General features: G+C 41.4%; 1 protein-coding gene across 1 annotated transcript; it reads right to left on the bottom strand.

Moving 5' to 3' along the window:
* Positions 1–15,275: 15,275 nt before the first annotated feature.
* Positions 15,276–18,278, bottom strand: LOC114287530 (pectinesterase-like). Its single transcript, XM_028230911.2, has 2 exons — positions 17,249–18,278; positions 15,276–16,126 (listed from the first exon to the last, which is right to left on the bottom strand). The coding sequence occupies exons 1-2, from the start codon at positions 18,237–18,239 to the stop codon at positions 15,435–15,437; spliced, it is 1,683 nt and encodes a 560-aa protein (XP_028086712.2). The 5' UTR covers positions 18,240–18,278; the 3' UTR covers positions 15,276–15,434.
* Positions 18,279–21,345: the final 3,067 nt, after the last annotated feature.

Below are 21,345 nucleotides of genomic sequence, written 5' to 3'. Positions count from 1 at the left end.
AATCAAAGATAGTTATAGCCCACATAGTAGTCCAACTTTTATGGTAAGAAAACATGTTGAAATAAAAAGAGGAAAGGCTAGAATGGTAATAATAAATTATAAAAAACTAAATGATAGATGATTATTTTATTACCAATAAGCAAGTCATTTTAATAGAATATAGAGTGCCTCCTAGTTCTCTAAAATTGATTTTAAAAGTAGATATCATCAAATAAAAATGCATGGGAAAAGTATTCCTTTAACAGCTTTTAGCGCACCCCAAAGTCACTATGAGTGGTTAGTACTACCATTCGGATTAAAAAATGATCCCCAAATATTCCAAAAAAGAATGGATAATATATTTAAAGAATTAATTCATATTTTCCTTGTACATATAGATGATATTTTAATATTTTCTAGAATGATAACAACATATAAATGATATAAAATTAATAACAGATAAATGTGAAAAGCACAGAATAGTACTAGGGGAAAAGAAATGCATCTATGCTAAAAAGGAAATAGAATTTCTGGGATTAGAAATAAAAGCAAGATTACTAAAAATACAAAGTCGCGTTTTAGAAAGAAGAAAAAAAAAATTTGATAAGTTTCCATATAGAATAACCAACAGAAAACAATTAGAAAGATTTCTAGGGTGTTTGACCTATGCATCCAACTTTATTAAAGATTTAGCAAAATTAAGAAAATCATTACAGAAAACAATTAGAAAGATTTCTAGGGTGTTTGACCTATGCATCCAACTTTATTAAAGATTTAGCAAAATTAAGAAAATCATTACAAAAGAAATTAAAAAAGAATGAGAGTTGAACTTGGAACACAGTCGACACTCTACTAGTAATTTTCGAAAGGACAATGTAAAAAATTACTTACCTTAACTCTACCAAATGAGAACGATGACTTAATATTAGAAACAAATGCCAGCAACAGCCATTGAAGTGCTATATTAAAAATAAAAGAAAATAATTTACTATGTAATTATTGTAGTGAAAGCTTTAATCAGGTTGAATACAGATACCCCACAATGGAAAAAATAATTATTAGCCATAATTAAAGGAATTAAAAATTTTTTAATATTCTTAGCACCTAAATATTTTTTGATAAGAACTTATTGTAAAAGCCTGCTAGGTTTCATAAATAAGAACTTATCTAATATGCATGCGTAGGGAAGACTCTTGCGATGGCAATTGTGGCTTAAATAATTTACTTTTGAAATAGAACATATTAATGGTAATAAAAATAGTTTGGCAGACAGTCTAACTCATGAACTTGCAAATGGCAGCACAGAAAAATTCGCTAAAGTTAACATAGCCAATGAAGGCAACTCTCCTGACTGAAACCCAAGAAATGCTAAACTTGGTAACACAGACAACGCTATTGTAATCAGAAACCTATAAAATGCTAGAGAGAGCCATTCTACAAACGAGCTCATTAAGATTACTCACTTAGTTGCAGTAATCTTATTAAATTTAGAAGTTAAGAAAATGTATTATCTGCTTCCTTCTATTGTACAAAGCAAAATAAAGGAGTGCGCGTACAAAAAGTTATTTCTGGAGTGGTGCAAGGACTGGGTTACTGAAAATGGTATTTGTTGGGTTTGGAACAGAACTATCTTCTACACTAGCTGGATATTTCGAGTTGCTTTCAATCCAAGCCTAGTAACTAGTCCAAATGATCCATTAATTCTAACGTGGATGTTAGTAATTATAAACTCATTCGACTTTCGCCCAAATCCAAACAGTTTGTTATTTTCTCATTTTACTAAATTTCAGCAATTTATGTTTTGAAAAAATGTATAGTTTTGGGCAAAACAATGAAATGATGAAGCCCATAAGTATTGAGACTCTTCAGTTTGAAATAGTAGATGGGCAAATTACTGCAACCCATGACCTAATAATTATACAAGATATATTAAAACCAATCTTTTACTAATGTGATCGGTTCAAAGATTTGGGACATCCTCCAATAACAAATCCAACTGAAGCAAGGGCGCAAGGATTTTTTTTTCTTATATCTCAAATAACTACTGAATTAGCAAAGGCAGGACTTAAATTAGTTCATTATAGAAGAATCACCTTTGCAATAACTCCCCATTAGGCGGAAGAATTACTAAAGAATTTCTTGTACCAGGATTATCTTATGAACCTAAATATGATTATCTAGAAGAGGTAGGCTCTGGCAAGTTTCGATCTGTGGGGGCCGAGATTTGGGAGTCATGGAGATTCCAGATAGTCGAATCTGGGAGAGTCGAGATTCGAAGCACTCGGTAATTGGCTCGAAAGCTCAAATCCAACCCTACTCGACCAAATAACCGACTAAGCAAGGGGCCGAGTGAAGATCGGTCTATTATAAAATGTGCCGAATATGAGATGGGAAATGGATCTAATCCCGAGGCCCAAAGAAGAAAAGATATAAATAGAAGAAACATCAACCAGAAAGAGGTATGTGAGAATTATTGTGCTTAACTTAGAATATAAGCATTCTTGAGTGTAAAGACTGACTTGTCCGTCGGAGTGCTAATTCCGGCACCCCCGACCAGAGTGTTTATCCCTTTTCAGGTGACTATCAACGGATCACGAGCGTCCTCCAAGATCAGAAGAGTATTTCCAAACCACTTCTCCACAATTGGCGCCGTCTGTGGGAATACTCAAGCACATCCATGGCGGGTGTAACGGAAGACCCATTGATAGTCACTTATGAAATCACGCAGAGAGACGACCTCACTCCATCAAAAATGCTTGGACCGGAGACTATCCCTGTCAGACGCGCTCTGAACTTCGCCTCACCCTCGACTTCAGAGCATGAAGCAATGCAAGCGATCCTGGAACAAGCAAAGCAAAACGAACAAAGATTAGAGAACATGATCGCAGAGAACGAACATCTCCATCAGGATTTGGCCTTGGAGGTGGCGAAGTCCAAACAAGCTGCATACCAATGCCCGGAACGACTCGTGAGAGCAGCTGGTCGACGATCTCGAGCCCAACAACAAGATACTGATAGCAACTTCGACTCATTATCCTCAGAGCCCAAGAAGAAGGGACGATCTGAAATTTCCAGTTCTTCTGAAGAGAGTCCCCGTCCAAGGCATAAGCAAAGAAGAAACAGCTCGGATGACGATCAACACGATCCTTTTGTACGACGGATTGCTAAGGCAGTGCTACCCAAGAAATTCAAAGCACCGTCATTCACCTTGTACGACAGTAAATTGGTACAAGATGGCCGGCTACAACAGTACGTCCAAAAAGGCAACCCAACCAAAGCAATAGCCTTGACACAAGATTCACATTCGTTCCGCGCGATCCACATGATATACAGCCTACCAATGTCATCAGCGGTGCACGCGATTCAGTCGAAGTCTAACCCTCAAGAGCAACTCACTCCGGCTAAACGGCCCCATGAAGCCGAGGTTATCATTTTTGATGATTCGGATTTGGCCGGAGTAACACTGCCCCACATCGATCCCTTGGTCATTGAGTTACGCGTAAACCGATTCACAGTTGAGCGCGTACTCATTGATTCGAGGAGCACATCGGAGATTATGTACTACAAGACATTCACCAAACTCGGCTTCTCTGAATCTGATCTCTCTCCGACCCCTTATCCACTATTCGGCTTCAATGCCAATCCAGAGTACCCGTTGGGGAAAATCAGACTTCCCGTTCGAGCAGGTTCCCGAACAGTGGATGTGGGATTCTTGGTCGTCAAGCTGCCATCGCCGTATAATCTCATCATGGGGCGATCCTGGTTGCATACTATGCGAGCCGTGCCCAGCACCTGTCATCAGCTGGTCCGCTTCCAGACAGAACGCGGTATTGAGCAAATCCGTGGCTCCCTGAAATCGGCACAAGCATGTTATCTCCTTGCTGAGAAAACGCCAAAAGAACTACAGGTGAATTCCATTGAGTTGCCGGATTAAGAAAGCCTCGACGATGCTGGGCGGCTCCCAAATTAAAAGGCAACGGAAGACTTAGAACGAGTTCAAATCAATGGAAGCCCAGACAAGTTCTTCATGGTCGGCGCCTCCTTGAATCAGGCCGATAGACAGCAGCTAATATCTTTCTTGCTCAGCAACCTCGATGTCTTTGGATGGACTCCGTAGGAGATGCTGGGTATAGATCCGTCAGTTTCACAGCACCATTTGAATGTCGATCCTAAGTGCAAGCCGATCATTCAGAAAAGCCGGCGGTCAGCCGCAGAGCACACTGCCGGCGTTGTTGAGGAGGTTGACAGGCTTCTTGACACCAGAGCAATTAGGGAGGTGACCTACCCTACATGGCTCTCTAATACAGTGGTGGTGAAGAAGAAAAATGGGACTTGGCGAGTGTGCGTCGACTTCACGGACCTAAACAAAGCCTGCCCAAAGAATTGTTTTCCTCTTCCCAGGATAGACCAGCTTGTAGATGCTACGACGCACCATCAGCGTATAAGCTTCCTTGATGCCTATAAAGGTTATCATCAAATCGTTATGCATCCAAAGGACTAAGAGAAAACTGTATTCCTCACCCCAAGAAGAACCTATTGCCATAAGGTAATGCCTTTTCGGTTGAAGAATACAGGGGCAACCTACCAGAGACTGGTCACCACCATGTTCAAGGAGAAACTCGGCAAAACTATAGAAGTGTACATTGACGATATGGTGGTCAAGTCCAAAGAAAAGCAGAATCATATAGCCGATCTGGAAGAGACATTCGGCATCCTACGCAAATATGGAATGAAGTTGAACACTTCCAAATGTGCGTTTGGTATCGGCTCTAGCAAATTCTTGGGCTACATTGTCAACCACAGAGGAATCGAAGCCAACCCAAGGCAAATCACAGCAATCTTGGAGCTCGACTCCCCTCGTTCAGTAAAGGAGGTTCAAAAGTTGATGGGGATTGCAGCCACACTCAACAGGTTTATCAGTCGGTCCACAAATCGCTGCCGATAATTCTTTCATACACTAGCAGGGCAAGGCTTTTGAATGGTCCGCCGAGTGCGAAGCCGCTTTCAACGGCCTAAAGACCTACCTCTGCTCAGTCCCACTCCTGACAACACCCTCTGCTGGCGACCCGCTCATTTTCTATCTAGCAGTTTCTGACCGAGCCGTCAGCCCCGTATTGATAAAGGAAGAGTTGGGGGAGCAGCGGCCAGTGTATTATGTGAGCAAGGCAATGGTTGACACCGAAACACGCTACCTTCCGCTGGAAAAGCTCATCCTAGCCTAAGTTATGGCAGCAAGGAAGCTCATGCATTACTTCCAGGGGCATAGCATTGGGGTGCTAACAGATTATCCCCTCCGATCAGTACTACGCAATGCGGAAGCATCTGGACGTGTTTCAAGTGGGCTCTGGAACTTGGCCAGTACGATATTCAATTTCTACCCAGAACTCAATCAAGGGACAGGTGCTTTCTGACTTTATCACTGAATTCACTGGGGGCCTTACCGACTCCAAGTCTGATGAAATTCGACCGAAGCCGAACTGGAGGATTTATGTTGGGGACATCTGGCAGTTGTATTGTGATAGATTGTCCAATCAACGGGGCAGTGAAGCCGGAGTTGTAATCATGACCCCCGACGGTGCAATAATTGAGCAGGCCGTCAAGCTCAGCTTCAAAGCATCAAATAACGAAGCCGAATACAAAGCCCTTTTAGCTGGTTTGCAGAATGCGCATATTCTGGGTGCTCGGCGTCTGCTTATGTTTTGTGACTCAAAACTAGTGATCAATCAGCTAAAGGGGGAGTACACGGCAAGAAACGACCATATGGCGGCCTACATGAAAACGGCCAATTCCCTGTTGGCAAAATTTGACCATCATGAGTTGAACCAGATAACACGTGATTAGAACACCCCTACAGATGCCTTGGCATGCCTAACCTCCACAATCAATTCAGAAATTAAACGGACCATCGAAGTAGGATTCATCCCAGAGCCAAGCATTGGCCCTTCGGAGGAAGTCCAAATCAACGTTATAGAATTTGCACCAAGTTGGATGGATCCCATTGTTGCATTCGTATCTTCTGAATAACTCCCAGAGGACAAGAAAGAAGCACACAAGCTGCGAAACAAAGCCATGCGATACTACTTAGATCCGTAAGGAAGGCTTTATATAAAGTCACTCTCTGGCCCATATTTGGAATATGTGCACCCGGACAAAGTCGAGGAGCTTCTGACTGAGATACACGAAGGCAGTTGTGGTGCCCATTCTGGCAGACGCTCTTTGGCCCATCGAGCTATAACGCAGGGGTATTATTGGCCGACAATGAGAGCGGACGCCGAGTGTTATACAAAAAAGTGTGAACAATGCCAGAAATTCTCCCCGTTAAACCATCTGCCTGCTGAAGAGTTAAACTCTATCACCAGTCCTTGGCCGTTCACCCAGTGGGGGCTTTATATCGTAGGACCATTGCCGAGGGCCCCAGGGAACAAGCGATACCTGATCATCGCAACAGATTACTTCACAAAATGGGTCGAAGCGGAGGCATTAACACATATTCGAGATGCTGACGTTAAGCGCTTTGTGTGGAGGAACATCATAACACGATTTGGCATTCCCAGAGCTCTTATCTCAAACAACGGCACCCAGTTTGATTGTAGCATATATCGAGAGCTGTGCAGCAAATATGGTATTCGGCCTTACTTTTCTACGCCAGCTTAATCCCAAAGTAATGGCCAAGCCGAAGCCTCTAATAAATCCATCTTGGACGGCATCAAGAAGAGGCTAGAGAAAGCCAAAGGCAAATGGGTCGAAGAATTGCCGAGTGTACTGTGGGCTCATCGAACTACACTGAGAAGATCGACTGGAGAAACGTCGTTTGCCCTATGCTTTGGAACCCAGGCAATCTTACCCCTGGAGATCGGCCACCCGACACTCAAGTTGCAAGTTTTTGATACGGGCTGAAACGACATGATGCTGGCTTTGGATTTGATTCTAATCGAAGAACGAAGAGACTGAGCCCTTGCGTCCATGGCACGGTACCAGCAGCAGCTGGCAAAGTCGTATAATCAACGCGTTCAGCTGCGCCGCTACACACCAGGAGAGTTGGTCCTGAAGAAGGTGCTCCCAGCTGACAGAAAACTCGCCGATGGAAAATTGGGTCCTAACTGGGACGGCCCCTATCAGATTGATTCGATCGCTGGAGTAGTGGCATATCGGCTCAAAGACATGTCAAGAAGGAGTCTTCCACGACCTTGGAATTCCACGCATTTATGCAAATTTTATCATTAACCTGACCTGTGGGACATGATGCTTGTTCCGAACTGTTCGTTATGTATATCTCTTTTTCTATAATAACACAGATTCCCGTTCACCTACTACAGAATCTAGTTCAAAGATGTTCCGTTAAAGCCTCCGGATTCAGAGCGCCCTTCGTGGATATCACGATTGGCCAAAATAAAGTCTCTGAATTCGGAGTCCCATCGGTGAATGACATCTTTGGGCCGATTAAAGCCTCCGGATTCGGAGCGCCCTTCGTGGATATCACGATTGGCCAAATAAAGTCTCCGAATTCAGAGCCCCATCGGTGAATGACGTCTTTGGGCCGATTAAAGCCTTTGGATTCGGAGCGCCCTTCATAGATATCACGATTGGCCAAATAAAGTCTCCAGATTCGGAGCCCCATCGGCGAATGACGTCTTTGGGCCGTTTAAAGCCTCCGGATTCGAAGCGCCCTTCGTGGATGTCACGATTGGCCAAATGAAGTCTCCAGATTCGGAGCCCCATCGGCGAATGACGTCTTTGGGCTGTTTAAACCCTCCAGATTTAGAGCGCCCTTCGTGGATATCACGATTGGCTAAATGAAGTCTCCGGATTCGGAGCCCCATAGGCGAATGACATCTTTGGGCCGTTTAAACCCTCCAGATTCGGAGCCCCACCGGCGAATGACTTCCTTGGGCCGATTAAAGCCTCCAGATTCGGAGGCCCACTGGCGAATGACGTCTTTGGGCCATTAAAGCCTCCGGATTTGGAGCGCCCTTCGTGGATATCACAATTGGCCAAATAAAGTCTCCGGATTCGGAGCCCCATCGACGAATGACGTCTTTGGGCCGATTAAGGCTTCGGGCTGTGCATAACACAACGATGACGATTAAATTAGGCCGATCAATGTCCATTTACTCATCTGAAATACGTTTATTCAAACATTATAACAAAACACATGCAAGCACGTATGTGCCAAACATAATAAAACACATACAAGCACATATGTGCCGAACAAATATTATAACAAAACATTGAAAATAAAATTCTTTTTTATTCGACCAACCAATAATTACATAATTCTAGACACGATCCGCGTTTGAACATTACAACGAATATTTTTATTCAGCGTCGCCCTCATCATCGCTCTTTTCAACTTCAAAGGCAGAAAAGGGCAAATGATCACGATGATCCAGGCCACATAAGTTGGAATCGACACCCTTTGCTCAGAGAGCCTCCGCGGCCTAAAGAGCCGCGATCCAACCATGCTTAAAACCCCGATTCTCGCATCGGCAGACCTCCTCAGCAAGTGTCTCTTTCGTTTTGTTGATCCCAACCTTCCGACCAGCATGGAAGCCCTGCCCATAACCCTTGGCCCTCGCATTTTCTACGGCAAACATGTTTGCCGTATCTCGGTCAACGATGGCATGACTCAATAGCCGTTGGGTCACCCTCTCGTCCACAATCGGGTTAGATTGACCCACCGCATGCGGATTGGCGACTTTAGCCTTCCTAAGCTCCCTAAGCTCGCCCTCGCCTTTCTCCGCACGAGCCTCCGAACTGCGGACCCGTTCGTCTATTTTCTCCATCTCCCACTGCGTGGCGCGCAGACGCATACCGACTTCGTAAGCGATATACAACCCCTTCACCGCCCCATGAATACCTTCTCGAAACACTTCGAAATCTCGTCGTCCAACCACCGATTGTTGGACTTTCGGTAGAAAGATCTGTCGAGCAAACTCGACCGCTACACCCGGATCATTGACGATGGAATCTGCCTTAGTCATCGGTTTATTCCCCACGAACACCGCAAAACTCAATGGTCGTGGCGTCGCGTCTGGCTCATTCTTCGGTCATGGTCGCGGGGAGCTTCCCCGTTGATACTTCTCTCTTCGGGGTGATCTGCTTCGACGGCTTGAAGGTTGACATTTTTCACTTTCCTTGGACGTCCTTCCTCCCGTACGTGTAGGCTCGCTGCTGTTGAAAAACAATCTGTTTGACATTCGCCCTCGCCCCAAGCTAGTTCAAATCGAGTCTGAATAAGAATAGGTGGACCCACTGGCGCGAACTCACCCCATTTATTCGTAGGTATGCAGCGACCCCGAGGCAATTTCATTAACGCTTTTGGCAGTCCCCAAACGACGGATGCCGATTGATATGTGCCACTACCACTTCATGCAGTAATTTTTGGCTTGTTAAAATGGCCTAATTATCTAAACGGCAATTATAGGTGAATGCCTCGAAGTCCATGCACTGGCTGGGACAAGGGCAGATTTATTAATCTAACCGGCCGACCATCTTGGCCCCATGCCGATTGATATGTGCCACAGCCACTTCATGCACTGATTTTCAGCTTTTTAAACGACCTAACTATCTAAACGGCAATTATAGATGAATGCCTTGGAGTTCATGCACTGGCTGGGGCAAGGGCAGATTTATTAATCTAACCGGCCGAGCATCTTGGCTCCATGCCGATTGATATATGCCACAGCCACTTCATGCACTAATTTTTGGCTTTTTAAACGGCCTAACTATCTAAACGGAAAGTATACAAAACGTTTTATCCAAAACAGCAACCAAAGAATTCTGTTCATTAGTAACAGCAAAGTACAAAATGAATTTTCATTAAGTAAATTGGGCACAAATTGTAACCATTTTACATATGAAAATTACTAAACAACATGCTGTAAAAAGCTAAAAATTACACGTAAATCCTAAAACAAAAACAAGAGCCGCCCAAATTAGCACTCGGAGTTAGACTCCAGCGGCTCAACATCCACTTGCTCGTATAGAATTGGCGTAGCCAATGTCACATCAGCAGTAGCAAGGGCTTTGAGCCAGCCGTGTTTAAATCCCCGATTCTCAAATTTGGGGACTTCTTCTACATATTCATCAAAAGCAGATTTTTTCCCAGCATCGAATGCGCTGGAAGCCTTCAGGTCGACTGTTTCCTTCGCCGCCTTCATCTCTTCCAACTCAGCCTCCAATTTAGAGATCGCCTCTTGGGCCAATTTAAGTGTGTCGTCGCTCGCATCTGCCCTCTTCTCGACGACTGATCTCATTTCTTCAGCATTGCGGGCTCTCTCCATCTCGGCTTCGGCACGGGCGCCCTCCGTCTGCGCCCTACTCCTTTGGCCCTCAACCTCTGCTTGTAAAGGGCAATTAGCTTAACGGCATCATGATAGCGATGGCCTATGTCGGCTATCCTTCCGACGGCCTGCAAAACAAGAAGTTAAGAACAAAATAATATTTGCGTAAAGAGAAAAGACAAAGTCCAGATATATACCAAAAGAGCCGATTGCGCAGCCAACCCAATTGCAACCAGATCAAGCTCTACCCGAAAAGTCGCCTTGTCAACAGGCAGTGAAACGGACATCACGAAGCTAAGTGCAACCGCTGGATCTTTGATTACCGAAACATCAGAGGAGATCGGCGTATTTTTTATCTTGGGCTGAATAACAAAAGGAACAATCACATCCGACTCTTCCAAACGAGGTCGTTTGTCGACACGGTCTTCTTCTGAGCCGGCATCGACATCGGCAGGGCGCTTCTCTACCCTTTGCTCAGCTTCTACACTTGCTTGCACAAAAGTTTCCGCCTCGGTACTTCCGTTCTTTGCCGTCCCCTCAATAACAGGAAAGGAGGACTGGAACTGAGATTCGGCAACTCGAATCTCCTCCGCCCTTCGCCGCGCGGCTATCCTTTCCGCGTTTGCCTTCTTGGCAAGTTTAGTGAGGCTCAACCCAGCCATATCTTCTGGGAACGCACCGGGAAGGTCCTCCTGACCGTGAAAAATATCATCAAGCGGACGGTCCTCTCGACCCGAAGTGGATGGAAGATCAACCGAATTGAGGACGGCTTCTTCAAATGCTAACTTCAAAGCCTCGTCAACCTTAGTTTCGGATTGGTCTGACTCGACGGCCTCAGCTACTTCCGGTCGCTCCGAATCTGATCCCTCGCAACCAACTTGCCTCAAATTTCTAAAATCAGTCAAGATAAGGGCGATAAGAAACTCCTCACCCTTCGAAATTGGGATGTTTTTCGCCACCGAAAAGGTCGTATAAGTCGGCTTGTAGCGGAGCAGAACGTGGGCTGCCCTCCCCTGCTTCTGAAGACTCGATCGGCCAAAATACTTGAACGCAGTCTTGATTTCCGAAAGGACGGCGTCGTCGGTCGAGGTCAAGACTTTCTTCAAATCGTTTCCTGCAAAAGCAAAACTATGAGGTCCCGAAAATAAAGTTTTATAATTATAACAAGTAAATAAATAAAAGAATATACTCAGCCACCTGGTTCGCCCCTCCGTCTAGGAATACGATCAAGGCGATCCTCGCCTTCGCCGAATTCCCAGTTTTCTTGGACGACGACCATAACATCATCGACTCGCTTCCCAGAGCTGGAAAGCATAGTCACTAGTTGATGGTCAGTGTCTTTGCCCTAAGGAAATAACGCCCGTGCCGATCAGAAGACTTGGCCAAGGCCTAGCAATGCCGAATAGCGAGAATGCCAAGGTTAAGCCCAAGGCGGCAGTTTAGTGCGATAATCCCCATCACAATCCTAAAGAAGTTGACGTTGGGTTGGGAAGGGATTAACCACCAATGGCAAAGCACGGCCCTAAGGAGTGGGTGAAAGGGGAAATGGACCCCACCCTTTGTGATTGATAGAAGAGGAAAGACGATCGTAGTTTCATCAACCCTCTCCATATCGAGGGTGCCGTCTGCCACAAATGACAGACGGACGTCATCAGGAATGAAAAAATGGCGTCGGAAGCCAGAAATTCGATCTGGTAAGAGGAGATCTTTTAAATGTTTCGCCATTCCCCCCAGCCAGTAGGATTATGCTAAGCCAAAAAACAAAGCAAGGAAAGAGTTTTAAAGTAGAAAATGAGAGAACTTACAAGAGGCGAAGGAGATAAAGAAGAGTAGGAAGTTGCAGAGGTAGTTCGGAAAGTAGTCCAGCGACCGGCGTCTAAAAGCGTGTATGCATTTGAAAAGACGTCGAAATTTTAAATCACAATAAATAGAAGTGTACGAAGAGGTGGGAAGTTGAAATGATAACCGAGAAGTGTGCGTACAGACATTTGCGTTGGAATACGGTCAGCCGCCGAATTTCGGCTCTGACTCTTCGAGTTCGAAGCCAAACACTCTAGCCAACTGTCGTTAATGGAGTGTTTGGGGGGCAATTGTGGGGGGCCAAGATTTGGAAGTCGTAGAGATTCCGGATAGTCGAATCTGGGAGAGTCGAGATTCGAAGCACTCGGCAATTGGCTCGAAAGCTCAAATCCAACCCTATTCGGCCAAATAACTAACTAAGCAAGGGGCCGAGTGAAGATCGGTCTATTATAAAATGTGCCGAATATGATGTGGGAAATGGATCTAATCCCGAGGCCCAAAGAAGAAAAGATATAAATAGAAGAAACATCAGCCAGAAAGAGGTATGTAAGAATTATTGTGCTTAACTTAGAATATAAGCATTCTTGAGTGTAGAGACTGACTTGTCCGTCGGAGTGCTAATTCCGGCACCCCCGACCAGAGTGTTTATCCCTTTTCAGGTGACTATCAGCGGATCACGAGCAACCCCCAAGATCAGAAGAGTATTTCCAAACCACTTCTCCACACTATCAAAAAGAGGATGTAATTTTTTGAGAGATTATATGATGGAACAAGAACTAGCCGATATAGATGCCATGATGGAAGAGGATGATAAAGATTACGATTATGCTGATATCATAGGTGATGAAGGTGAAGGAATCTTGCAAATGCTATGGACTAAAAAAACAATACCAGCCTAGCATTATCTGTTGGCCTTATCTTATCAGCCTTATATTCATTTCAGCTTTAACTTTAATAATTGTACCTTATCCAGACGTACATTGTGAATTATTGTACTGTATTAAGTGTGTTTGAATTCCGAATTTAAAATCCAGAAGTGCCTATATAAAGGGCCTTCAATTGTAAGTAAGGGACATAGATTTCCTTAGAGTATCCTTGAGCTAAGAAAGAAATCTGGACCTCAAGCCTTCTTAGAGCAAACAATATTTTGGTAATGTAAACAGTCTATAGACACCCTTACTATTTATGTAAGTTTCTTTGGAATAATATATTTCCCTGTGTGGTGTGCTAGTTCTTTGTGTTATTATATTAAGAGTTGTTTCAAAAGGTTACCTAGATATCCAAATATAATAGTGTCCAGAGTTATGACCTGAGGTGTGAAACGAAACAGATCTGTGCTAAGCCTGATCTAAGAAAGGAAAGGTTTAGGTTAGCCACCCCTTGAAACTGGAAGCTTGCCAATGCCAGAGCCATATGCTGACTATGTTCAAGTGGCGATCAAAACTTTTAGATACTGTTCTTATTTTGAAAATATAGTAGGCCTAAAATTAAACAACTCAAATTGTAAGAATATGAGTGACATTAATATTATTAATCAGTAATATTGTTAATATTATAAAATAGTAATTGAAAAAAAAAATTAAAATAATAATCAATTAAATTATTTTCCACATCAGCATCACATCACCGAGCCGCGTCATACAGGCAAAGTGGGCTGCTGAATCACTCCATGGATCTAGCACCACCCAATAATAATTCATAGGCATGCTTTAACAGAATATGCTAGCACCACCTATAAGTGGTGTCAACTGTCATTAGGACCAGAGAAGGGCATTCCGTCCTTAATTTGGAATAATTTCTCCCCACCCAAAGCTAAGTTTATATCAAGGCTAGCATGGAAAGGCAGGCTTAAAACATCTGACTTTTTAAATAGAATTGGGGTGCTTAGGAACAATGTGGATTTATGTTGTGTTTTGTGTAAGTCAGAGCCAGAATTTTTGAATCATATTCTGCTATGGTGCCCCTTTTTGTGGCAGGTGTCGTCATGCATAATTGATTGGTGGGGTTGAATTGGGTAATGCCTGAATCTGTGGAAAGTTTGTTACAATGGTGGATGGGCTGGAATTTCGGAAAGAGGGAGAGGCAGGTTTGGAGAGCTATACGAGTAATAGTATTTTGGTCTGTGTGAAGTATAGGAATGAGTGTATTTTCTCTGGTACCCAACCAAATTTTGAGGTCTTGTGTGATCTTATCAAAGTTAGAATGGCACTTTGGATGAAAGCTCACTTTGGATGAAAGCTCATGATATAAGCTATGATTATTCTGTTGATGAAATTGTACAGAGCCTCCAACAGGTGATGATGTGTATCTGATATTATTATTGCAGGGGTGAAGCAGAGGAGGGGTGACTCTTGTGGAAGGGTGCTGCTATTGCCTTGCTATTGATGTTTTATTAGCTTGGCCTATGGTGCCCCTTTGTTTTCTGTCTCGCTGGGTGGGTTTTTTGGTATGGTTGGGGTATCTTGTTATTTGATGTTTTTCTTACTTTGTGTTGGTTGGCCGCTCACCTACTCTTCTTGGAGTGATAGTATGCGATTGGGCGTTCATATTAGTGCCAACCTAGTTGGGATTGGTATGTTTCATTATGATACTCTTTTCACTCATCCTTTGTCTTTATTGATGTATCCGTTTCACTTTTTATCAATAAATGTATCTTTCTTTAACTGATAATAATAAAATAAAAAACTAAAAAAAAAAACACAAAATATTTCACAAGTGGATGTGCATGGAACCCAGTGTAGAATCCACGTGGAGTCCACCTCTGCGAGACATTCTTTGTTTTTCATACGCCTATCTTTTGTCATTTGGAAGCATAAATGTTAATTTAATGAAATATGGAGAATATAAATTTGCTGGGTACAAAGAATTTTGCTGTATTAAGCTGCCCAAACTTCACTAAATTGCACAAGAACATGTTCACGCAGCAAGAGTGTATCTTGAAATTGGGCTAAGCTTTGTATTGGGCCTCCTTACTCTTTAAAATCCATTCATCGTTTCTATGTCCACTAAAACCACACTAGTCTTGGTAAGTGAGCACTTTTCTTTCACTTGCACCTTAACATGAACATTCAAACTGTTCGAAAAATAACTTAGAAAATTTCCCAACATTGTACTTGCGTGACCCAATTGCTTAATCTAGCTAAGAACTTGATTCCGGTGGAGGGCAACCTTGACCATTGCACATGGTAAAATTTTTAATAATAGAGACAATGCTTTAGATTAAAACAAATAACTAAATTCAAATTTCCAAGTAAATACATCATGAATTAATTGCAATTTTGAGAAAAAAAAAAACAAAAACAAAAAATAGAATCAAATTTGAATATAAAAGAACAAATAAATAAATAAATAAGGCATCTCAAGTTGCTATGATCATGTTAAACCAGCAGTGTAAGAGACTCCAGTTGCAGACAACCAATCATCTCCTGATATGAAATTAGAGACAGTGAAGTTAATCGCATCCGTTGCGGTTATCACATGATAACCGAGCCAAGTAACCCTGCTAGCAGTACTGGACCCCGGCCCTCTATTATTGTATTCTGCATAATACGACGTGTTCAGTGCAAAATCTCCGGACCATGCAATCCAACCAGCAGGATCAATCAAGCTATCCATAAACGATTGCATGTAAACTGTCCTTGAGTATTGCTTCCACGGCCTGCCCAAGAACGTCTGTGTCGTGCCATTGCTCGTCGCCAAGTCAGGGGCAGCTGTAATGCTACAATTCTGTATTGAAGTACCGGTATTCTGGTTTATATCTGTCCTGCCTTGCGCAGTGATTGCGTTAAACTGGCCTTGCATGGGGAGCCGCGGATACATATTGCAGTTCTGGAAAACTACAGCAGCATTTCCGAATATGAAGTCCACTGTGCCGTAGATGTCGCATTGTCTGTAGAATTGCCTGAGAGAATGGGCATACAAGGTGTCTTGGTAGCCTTCAAAGCTGCAGTCGTAGAAAGTGGATTGATCGGCGCCGTTTCGAAGTGCCACTGCTTGATGCTTTACTGCTCCTGCTGTGTTGCGAATGGTTATGTTTACTGCCACAAATCCTTGTCCAACTACGGCTGCAATAAAAGTATTCATTCTAATTGTAAGATTTAGTTTTGATTTGAATTGCTTGAAACATGAGACTCTGATATTTAATTGACTAGATTTGATATAATTTTTTGTGAGGACAAATTTCGATGATAGTCCTTGTTGGCCTATGTCATTTTAGTCTATGAAATTATAATTGACTCAATTTTGATCAAGATTTTATGACATTTTTTAATTTGATCTAATTGATTACAACTTTTAACCTTTTTTATAAAAAATATGTACATAAGTATCTTGTGTAATATTTTTAAGGAAAATATTATAAACTTACTCAACTCAGTGAGTTAACCTCATCAATTTAGTGATAATTTTTCTTAAAAATCACTAACAATATTATCAATTTGACCAAATTGACACAAAATCTATAATTATAATGTCAAAATTAAGTCAATTGAAAGTGTAAGGACCAAAATGACATAAAGATAAATATAAGGACCAATGGTGTAATTTTATTTATAAAATTGAAAAGTGTCTTGGAATTGTTAATAGTAATCTCAAATTTAGATAAAAGAACCAAATTGAAACTTTAAAAAATTAATAACTATCATAAAATTGTCAATTTTTAACCTCGAATCTAGGCAGAAAACTAAATTAAAACTAGACTTAAATGTAAGAACCAAATTGTTTAAATTAAAACTATTAACTATATATACTAAATGAAATTTAAATCAAACTACAAGACTTATAGTATAATTAACTATTAATATTATAAGTCTCAGGGGATCTTTATTACAAAATAATTAAGCCAAAGATCATATTTCCTTAAATCTTTTTGTCTTTTCTTATCCTAAAATACTCACACCCATTAATTAAATAATATAAAAATATCGAGACACGAAATTTTAAAACATAATCCAACGACCTAAAATGTTTTGGATAGAGAAACAATATTGAATGGGTAAAAGTTTCAAATATTGCTCTTATACCAATACGATAAAACTGCACATGCCTAAGATTTATTGCATAACTCAATTTCCGCTTTAATGATTTTTATATTACCATTCGGTGTGATCTGAAAGGCAATCATTATAGATTATAAAAACAGTGAACACAGATTTTACAGCACAATCTAAGGTTAGAAATCATCTTACCAAATGTTGCAGAATTAAATGTAGTCCACCCGTCAATCATACTCCGGTTCCCCGTAATCACAGTCTTGTTAATCCCGTCTCCGACCATCATCAAGTACTGTTTGTTCTTCGCAATTGAAACATACTCTTCATATACTCCTCCAACCACATAAATCATGAAGTAGCCATTGCTACCATCGGTTTTGTTTGGTGCAGCTGCCACCGCATCGCTAATCGTGCTGAAGTTCCCGCTCCCATCTTTGCTCACAGTCACCATTTCGCTCACCTTCACATTACCGCCACCCACACTAGTTTGCAGGACTTTTCTTCCACTCACTGACTCGTAAACCTTTCGGTCTTGGCTCGACATTTTCAGACCCAAGTGACCATTTTTGGAAAACACTGACTCTCTTTGTGCTAGCCACCTGCCTTTTCCTGTCTGAGGAACATAACCGTGCCTAAATAGCGCAAGCGATACGCTGTACAGCTTGTTTCCATCATAGAAAGGGGTTAAAAGGGCGTTTTGAATGCTAGAAGATGGAGTTGTGGCTTGAAGCCCATCTGAACAGGTTTGGTGGTTTGTCATAATGGCACTAAGCAAGGTATGTGTGTCTTCGGCCTGTGAACTTTGAAGGATATTTGTAGAACCGATGGATTGAATAGTGCTAGACAAGAAATCTATGTTTAAGCCAATGAGGAACTGGCAATCCTCGAGAGCACGGATAGTGGGTTGGGAGAGCCCATATTTGAGTCTGAGGAAGCCGTTGACCAATGAAAGGAAATTACTAGTTCTTTCTAGCGAATGGTGAATGGAAAACCGGCCATAATCGTATATGGTGGAAGATTGATTGTTTGGTAACAGGGATTTGCAGAAGAAAGGGAAAGGTGTGGAATCGCAAATGGTATCCGGTGAGGTTGGTGTTGAGGAATAGGCATTTGCAAGGGATGGAGACAAGAAATGGAGGGTGAGAAAGAGAGAGAAAATGCAAATGGTAGACTGCATGGAAGCCATCTGTGTGATAGTACAAGTTTTTGGATGATATGTATTGTGGGATATCCTTATATATTTATATGCAAATCCTTGGGAATTTTAAATTTTTAAATGAGTAATGATTCATCCCCTTTTCTCCCCACCCCTTTGACCCTCTCTCTCTCATTGGTTACCTTTTCTTTTTCTTTTTCTTTTTTTCCTGCTCCTTCAATCACCCCCTGTCACGTGGCAAAGGGGTGAGGGGGTGACCCCAAAAGGAGTCCCAACCATTATTCTTTTTAAATATGTTGGAGTCAACTTCTATGTCTGTTGAAAAGCGCGTTGATCTTCAAAGAGAGGGGTCTTATGATTTTGTTTTTGTTTTTAATATTGCACAATGAAGCTGGCATGCAACTTAGTTTTTGGTGCAAGTACCTAGACCAGATCCACCCATCAACATATAACTGTTGGAAACATTTATGCAATAATTTAATTTTAATTAATAAAGTACAATTACTAAAAGACTCTTGTAGATATTCCTGAACTTGTGAGAAATTAAATTTACATATAAAATTAAGAGAATAATAGGGATAATATTCTATGATATTATTTGTGGTATTATAAATTAATCACGCAATAAAATATTTTATGAGTGAGATTATTGATTCACTTTTGTTAAATAATTGGTAGATAAGAAATAACTCAATTATATTGCGGATTCTAATTGACAGGAAGTATCACAAAAACAATGTCGCATTATATTTGGGGAGTATGTAATTATTTTCTGAATAATAGAAAGTGAGAAAGATCTGCCCTATGAGAATTGGAAAAGCATGTGTATTCATTCCTGTAGTTTATCCCAATACATGAAGCTGCTCACAGAGTGTCACAACCCAAACCCGTCTCTATGGGTTTAACGTCGTAACCGGCCAATAATCATTAGATTACCAAAGGCCTCTAAACAGGATAACATAAAATAAGGGCTGCAGAAGCAAATATACAAAATTAACATAGTCCATAAAGTTGTGTAGACATACATGGGACAGAAATTTTCAAAACAAACTTATATATATACAGATGTGACGTCAAAAATATATTAGTCTTGCGTCACCCAACTACACAAATAGGATCAAAGGGTACTTAGCCCAAGTACAGATATACACAACAAGCTCAACTTAAGCCTTGACATAATCCTCTCAAAAGGAACCTCCTTAGGAGGCACCGTAGCTAGCTAACAAAACAAAACATAGGCCGTCAACTCTGGGCCTGGTCACGTGCCTGCTCACCTATATACATAATATAAATAGTGAGTTGGAGCCCAGTGAATAATAACAGAATAAAGAGGTTTAATGAATGTTGTCTGTAACAATTACAGAAAACAGAATTCAATAGTTGTTAGAAATAAATTCGTAATTATGTTCAGAAATCATAGTACAAAACAGATATAGTTTCGGAGTCGTATTCATAATTAGAACTTGCAGTTAATCATACGTGGCACATTCATTAGCAATAGCAGAAATAGTTGACCCATAAAGGGACGGCCATAAAGGCATACAGTTGACTCTCGTGCATGGAGACGGTACAGTTAGCTCATGAGACGTACAGTTGGCCCATAAAAGGGACGTATACATAAGGATCCATAACAGTTGGCTCATGAGACGTACAGTTAACCCATAATTGGGACGTAACATAACAAATAACATATGTCATTGAAGCTAAGAATGCCACGAATACATTTCAGAAACATTGGACAACCATTCATTCATACAGAAAATAATATTTCAGAAATAGATCATCTTATATCGTTCAGAAAATACTTATGATTAAATATAGTTTTTTACAAAATTATTACTCACAGATAACAGTGGCTCCAAGGTAAACAGACAGAATAAGCAAATCAGATGTCTTGCGACGCGTGACCTACATAACATAATAGAACATACATTGAAACACACGCTTGGAGTGTACATGACTTATTTCATTGTTCTTAGTGTGTCTCTAGCCTTTATCCTCATTATGGTGTCTTCATCTTAGTTTAGGAATACCTAGGATAGAATGACGATGCAAAAATGTACTTAAAAATATTTTTCAAAACTTGCTGAAAATAGGGTCCACGCTCGAGCATGGCTTTCCTCATTCGAGTGGACATGCAAAATGTGAAGGTTCACTCGAGCACAACTCCCTCTGCTCAAGCGGTCTGCAAATTTTGAAAAAACTACTGGTTACTTGATTTTCACGCTCAACAGACGCTCGATCCTCGTTCGAGCGTAAGACCCAAACCCTTGCTTGAGTGTAACTTTTGTCGCTCAAGAGATCTACAACAACACATGAACTTCTGGGAGCTTGCAGTTCACGGTCGAGCGGACTTATGGTTGCTCGAGCGAAAGTGCACACACTCAGAGTGGTCGCTCGAGCGTGAAAGCAGAATTCTGAAATTTCCAGATTTGTTTCCAAAGCTCAAAACTCAATCTTTAAGTATCAAAACTTGATTTTTTTAGGCCAAAACTTGAGGAACACTTAGAAATCCATAATACATCATGAATTAAGAATCTTTTCAAAAAATCATGGCCAAATAACTTGCCAATTATGCAAAAAATTCAACTTAAAATTTATGAATGATCCATGAACATGACAGGCATGAATTTCTTTGAACTTAAGCTCCTCAAAACATGATCACATACCACAAAACAACATGAAACTTGATTATTTCCCAAAATAAAGGTGAATTCAAGGCATGCAGAAGGGAATTCTTAGAAATTAACTCAAAGTATGAGAAACTATGCATGCATGCATGGTATGAGTTACTATTCTCAAATTTTAGCTTGATTCTCATGTTTAATCTTCTAATCCTCTTGAATTCTTACACCAAGCAATTTAGATTCATAATTAAGGAATTGAATTTCCTACCTCAAGCCTTGAGTTAGCAAGTGTTGGGACTAAACTCCCTCAATTCTCTTCAATCTCCCCTATTTCCTTTTTAATTCTCTTCCTTCTTTAATGTTAACTTCAATCTCTCTCTCTCTCTCTCTCTCTCTCTCTCTCTCTCTCTCACGTTGAGCTCAAAAATGAAAGAGATAAAAGAGAGTCTTGGGCTCAGTAGTGGCCTTATATAGGCTAATTAGTGATGGTTCAATAAAGCTAACCAAAT

Source organism: Camellia sinensis, chromosome 2 (genome assembly GCF_055761805.1).
Source record: "Camellia sinensis isolate YWXY chromosome 2, ASM5576180v1, whole genome shotgun sequence".
NCBI lineage: Eukaryota > Viridiplantae > Streptophyta > Magnoliopsida > Ericales > Theaceae > Camellia > Camellia sinensis.
This window is presented reverse-complemented; position numbering and strand designations above follow the sequence as displayed.